General features: G+C 36.5%; 1 protein-coding gene across 7 annotated transcripts in view; it reads right to left on the bottom strand.

The window, feature by feature from the left end:
- Positions 1–691: 691 nt before the first annotated feature.
- The window catches only part of arhgap12b (Rho GTPase activating protein 12b), a 56,415-nt gene continuing 51,106 nt past the window's right edge, over positions 692–6,000 (bottom strand). For all 7 annotated transcript variants that reach the window (XM_082151231.1, XM_082151230.1, XM_082151233.1 and 4 more), the window contains 2 exons: positions 5,433–5,538; positions 692–2,525 (listed from right to left, as the gene is read on the bottom strand). In XM_082151231.1, the coding sequence (XP_082007357.1) occupies positions 2,351–2,525; positions 5,433–5,538 (281 nt within the window). In that variant the 3' untranslated portion in view covers positions 692–2,350. The remainder of the gene's footprint in view (positions 2,526–5,432; positions 5,539–6,000) is intronic.

The raw sequence follows: 6,000 nt of genomic DNA, 5'->3' as shown, positions 1-6,000 counted from the left end.
CAGAGTGTGGTCAGAGCTATGAATTATGGATATGAGCTAATTGTTTTCTCATTTGGAAAGTCTGGCTCTTTTGAAGTCATGGTTTCTAGCAGGTGTTTGATTTGATCACCACCCAGTCTCGATTCTGTCATTTTCCAAGTCACTTTTTCACTGATTAAAGGTGGTCCTGTCTAGAAATACAGAGTGAGTTATATATAGCTACACTGAAAAAAAAAAGAAAAAAACTTGTTTTAACTTAAAGTAAGTTTTTGTTCTGCCTTAAATTTTAAGTGTAGTCAACTCAAATATCCAAGTTGTTACTTAGTACAATTTCACATTTCAAGCTGACTAAACTTAAAATATTAAGGCAGCACGAATACTTTAAGTTGAAATAACAAAACATTTTCAGTGTATCTTAACTAAACATAAATTTAAGCTTTAATGAGATAAATATTTAGCTAAAGTGTAATTTAAATTAAACTAATTACGCCAGTGTTTTACTGAAGCTACTGAAGAAAGGGTTTAAAAACACAGAAAAGCTCTGCACAATCCGCTCTGCTCAAATAAACAGGATTTATTTTTATATTATAAATCACTGTATTAAAAGGAAGGAAACGGTTGATAGTTCCCCTGAGTCATTTCATATTACCAGTTTCTGCAATATCGAGATGAATGACACATGAACAATGAAAATAAACACTAGACTAATAACTCAGGCATTATCACTTTAATATTATCCATGAGTTTTTGTCTTTTTAATTAGGATTAAACATCAATTTCAGAAATAGCAGTTAGTCTGAAAATTACATTCAAAATGTGCAGTTCACAATGCGTGATGACATCACCCATCCCTTGCCCCACCTATCACTCATTTCTTTTTTTCCATACATCAACAATATTAGATCTTTTCACTTGTTATTGACACACAACTTCAAGCCATTACACTTCAACTATTATTGGTATTTTTCTTTGTTTGTACAACAGGGTTCAAGTTCTTGTTGAAGTAGTCTGTACATATACTTTCTTAATTTGGTTAAAAACAAGACAAAAGGCGGCGTTTACCATGCGTACCTTCAGTTAACACTAACTGCAGTACTATTTCCAGTACCATCCTGTCAATTTGTTATCAAGCAGCTTTCCATCCAGGGGCAGAGCAGGAAACCGGAGATGAATATTTTTCGGTATTGATTTGAAACTGTGTAAGGCCTAAATGCCGATATAAGCATCTCACCTTTCTTTTTCCAGTAAGCCCGAGAGATACGAGGGCGAGAGACGAGCTCTCTGACTGTTTTTGAGAGGTCTTGCTTTTGAACTACACAACACATATCAGGTTCACATCTGGAAAACAACCTGTTTCTCCTGCATACTGTTACACAATTCGGCACAACACAGTCCATTTATTCCAAGGAAACAACACAGGTTTGACCTAAAGCACGTGAAAGTCCTGATATTTCATTAAAGGGAGGGCCGTTGAATTAAAAAGGAGTTTCTCTGTTGGATAACACAAAAGACACAGTGTGATGAGCATGTCTGTTATCCAGTAGCGTGACGTCCTGAAGCAAGAGGCACGTGGCCTTTCCGGTAAACTTTAGGGAAGTGCAGATGGAGGGCAAACATGGGTGGATATGGAGAAAACACTCTGGGAAAAGAGATTTTTCTCAGAGCCTTTCCCTAATACTGATTATTAATCGTTGTCCATTTTAATCGACCCCATTATCCATCGGTCAGTAGTCATTGTCAAATAATACTGTCTCCTAATACAGTGCACTTTCAGCTTATTCCACAGGAAAAAAATTGAAGAAAACAAAAACTCTGAGTCAGAGAGAGCCCAGATACAAGTCAGACACGTGTCTCAATGAATGAAACCCCAAAATCAGTTAAACATTTCACAGCAAAAAAAAAAAGCTCAATCTGGCGAGACATGAAAGTGTCTGCTCGGTCAGTTTTCATTCTAGTTGTCAATACTGGCTAAGATAAAGTCCATTCCAGTTCCCAACTTAGGAAAATATTCAAATTTCCCCCCAAAAAAGAGTGCATAAAGGAAACTAATGACCATCCATAACTGTCCAAAAGTCCATCCAGCTTATTCTAAGCCAAGGAATGACGATCCAAATGGAAAAAAAAAGAGAAAATGTTGTATATCCTCAAAAAAAAAAAAAAAAAAAATTAAGTGCATAAATAACCTTCCTGTATTCATTTTCTTTGCTTATATCCAGTCATAAGTCACAGTAAATCCACTCATGTTTGTTTATATACACTTTTAGGCTTGGTCCACAGCAGTGGTGCGTGTTTGTGCGATGGATATGAGATGTTAAACGTCTGGCATTGTGTTCTCTGGATTGATTCTCAGGTGGTGTCACTTAGAGATGTTCTACCTCCCAAAAATGTTCTCATACTCCAGAAGGATGAGTTCTACAATCTGGTTTTGATAGATCATATGAACCGCCATATTGCCCGTCTCAATCTCCGGCCTCAGCAGGGTTGGGCCGAACACGATAGCCACGCTCTGGGTCGTCATCCTGTTCACCTCGCCGTGATCGATCACTCTGAAAAACACAGAGAGAGTCTGAGAGTCTTCCCTTGCTTTCCTGTAAATTGGTTCAAAATGTAACCATCATCAACAGAAGAGCTTCATTTTTTACCACTAAAGAGCTTCCGTTTGGCTGACAAACTAATCATTTGTAGCAGGTTAATGCATTTTTGTTTTCTTAACCACACCTACAAAACGATCTACTACACATTAAAATGACAAATCCTCCCAACTCCAGCGATTTTCCTTTTAAATAAAAATGTTTGGGTATTGTGCTTAAATTACATAAATACAGATGCCTTTTCCCTGCAACAGCAAAATGTCAGACCGTAATTTTTCTGGAACGCTATGCCTCCATCCTCCATTTTGAATTACAGTAGACTGAGAGCCATTTAAATGCAAATGGAGCAAAGGCAAATGTCATTGTGCGTGTTTGATATAGCAATTACGATTGAGACTCAATGCCGGTCTCAAATTACATTCAGAATTACACAGTAAGGCACATCATACAACAACATGGGGAAAATGATTCACTCTATATGTACAGAGAAAATGGAGTTTTCTTTGTTTATTTCCCACTTCATTTTAACTTTGAGAGAAGCCTGAAGTAAGTATACTAAAGGTGTGAAGGTGATGTCCCCACAAAAAAAACATCTTCTGAACTTGCTTAAGGGATAGTTCACCAAAAAATGTAATTGTCATCAATAACGCATTATCTTGTTGTTCCAAACCTGTACGAGTTTCTTTTTTCCATTGAACACAAAAGAAGATACTTTGAAGAATGTAAGCAACCAGACAGGTGACATTGACTTCCATAGTATTTTTTTCCCTACTATGGAAGTCACTGGGTGCCGTCAACTGTCAGGATACCAACATTCTTCAAAATATCTTCTTTTGTGTTCAATGGAAGAAAGAAACTCATACAGGTTTGGAAGAACTTGAGGGTGAGTAAGTAATGACAAAACTTTCATTTTAGGGTGAACTATCACTTTAAAATGATGTGCATGAACAGACACGACTAAATATAGTGTTGTCATTTTAGATTTACAAGAGATTATGGGAATCTCTAAGAGAGGGAGCGAGGGACACTTTGACTGCTGTCCTTCACAAGGCTAAGAGCAAAATTAAAGTTGAAATATACAGTAGAAAAGAACAGACCTCACTAGACCAAACGAGACAACTCCCTAAAGAAAGCCCAGAGTGATTAAAGATTCATGAGACTCTCACCTGCCACTGAGGAAGCAGCTTTATAGCTCATGATTATTTTAAGGTTTGGAATGGATGTGATAACAGAGGTGGAGTTAACAATTTATAGTTATAAAAAGTTACTTCATAAACCTAAATCGACAGGAAAGATAGAAGAGCAGTTTTAGTAATGGATTAAAGACTGGGTTGCCTCTTGAAGCACAACAGCATGATGCCTGGAAAGACCAGAACACTACTGTACAGTACACGTTTTTTTGTTGTTTTTTTTTAGAAGAAATTAATACTTTTAGTCAGCAAGGATGCATTAAATTGATCAAAAGTGACAGTAAAGACATTTAGCATATTACAAAAGTGTTTATTTCTATAGAAGATGTCATATTCGTAAAAGTATTCTGAAAAAAATACTAAGTAGTACATGAGATGAGAATCATGTGACACTGAAGGCTGCAGTAATGACTGCTGAACATTTCAGAAAACAGTTTATTTCAATTGTAAGGCTATTTTGCAACACTTTTTTTTATTTATTTATTTTACTTTATTTTTGATCAAATAAATACAGCCTTAGTGAACTTAAGAGACTTCTTTCAAAAACAATAAAATATCTTACCAACTACAAAGTTTTGAACGGTAGAGTAATTCAATTATGTACTCAGGTATGTTTTTCAGGAATTTATTGCAGACATAAATAACAAATTCAGGCAGTTGTTATTGATTTATTTTTATTTGTTATTTATCGGTCAATATTGGATATTTACTCGTGCATGCTCATATCCTCTGTTTTTACATATAGGTTATATTTGCCAAAATCTAAAACTTAATCTTTAAAAACATAATAATTACATAAAACTGTTAAATGTAATCTTTATCAAATCTCAAATGATCAATTTTTCATACTAAATTCACTTAAAACAGTTTAGTTTTTAGTGTTTTATTTATTCAGGCAAAATGGTATATGCATTTATTATCAGCCAGAATTGTAATATCAGTGCATTCCTAGTAACAAACAAAGAAAGAAAACATTTTAAATATCAGTCAGTCTGTTCCTGTCTAAATAGGCAGATCTATGCCAGAAAGAGGACATCACTTCATGCTAATACTCAACACTACATGACGTATACTAAAAGAGCATCAGCAACATAACAGTTGCGTTCTCCACATCTGCCGTTTCCTGTGAAGCTCCCAAGGTTGATGTCACAGTCGAGAGAGCTGTTTACACAGGCCGTTAACTAATTGAATTACATTCCTGCTGCATCACAATCGCAGACCTAGATTAACCACAGCACCTCACGCTTTCCTCCATACAGCCCTTCGTGTTCTCTCTCTGTGGCTCGTGCATCACACACACACACACCCCAGTGCCAATGGCCATGCATCAGTCGGATGTGGTGTAGACCCTCCCTCCAGTCTCTTCCTGTCCCTCTCTCTCTCTCTCTCTCTCTCTCTCTCATAATGATGTAGCTGGCTAGTCTCCAGGTCTGTCCCAGTAATGGATACAGTGAGATAACTCGATAGAGGCTTGCTGTGCAGAGCACCGACCACACCCTCCTCACCTCCAACAATCACACACACCAGCATGGCCCCAAATCAATAATGAATGATGCTGGCTTGGAAAGGAAGGCTTATTAACTCAAAACGACAAATCAATCCTTGCAATAAATGGCCCAGTGTATAATACACAATAGTTCCAGTAAAAACAATGTGAGGTGCAGTTCCTTACCTTTTTAGGTGTTTGAATAACGCTTTCATTGTTTCCTGATTGGGTTTTGGCAACTGTTTGATCAAGTCTTTTATGGATTGGACTCGCTGCTTGTAATCTGAGTTTTCTGAAAAACAAGCAAAATGAAAAAGAGCAGGATTAGGACTGTTGAGAATGAGATGCTCGGGATAATCCAGCTCTGGGAACTGGAAAAACTATTTCCCAAGTCAAACTGCTCCCTCTTGTGGTTGATGCTTTATTAGTCTTCTGGGTGGATAATAATAAATGCTGTTCCCTTATTAATAAGAGCATCTAAAGAAATTTTTTTACACTACTGTTCAAAGGTTTGGGATCAGTAAGATTTATATTTTTAAAGAAAATTATACTTTTATTCAGCAAGGATGCATTAAAAAAAGTGACAGCACAGCACTGAAAAAAGTATCAGGGTTTCCACAAAAATATTTCGCAGCAACTGTTTTCAACATTGGTAATAATAAGAAATATTTCTTGAGCAGCAAATCAGCATATTAGAATGATTTCTGAATGATCATGTGACACTGATGACTGGAGTAATGATGCTGGAAATTCA

Source organism: Leuciscus leuciscus (assembly GCF_965113295.1).
Source record: "Leuciscus leuciscus genome assembly, chromosome: 21".
NCBI lineage: Eukaryota > Metazoa > Chordata > Actinopteri > Cypriniformes > Leuciscidae > Leuciscus > Leuciscus leuciscus.
The sequence above is the reverse complement of the archived record's forward strand: the minus strand, read 5'-3'. Positions and strand labels throughout refer to the sequence as shown.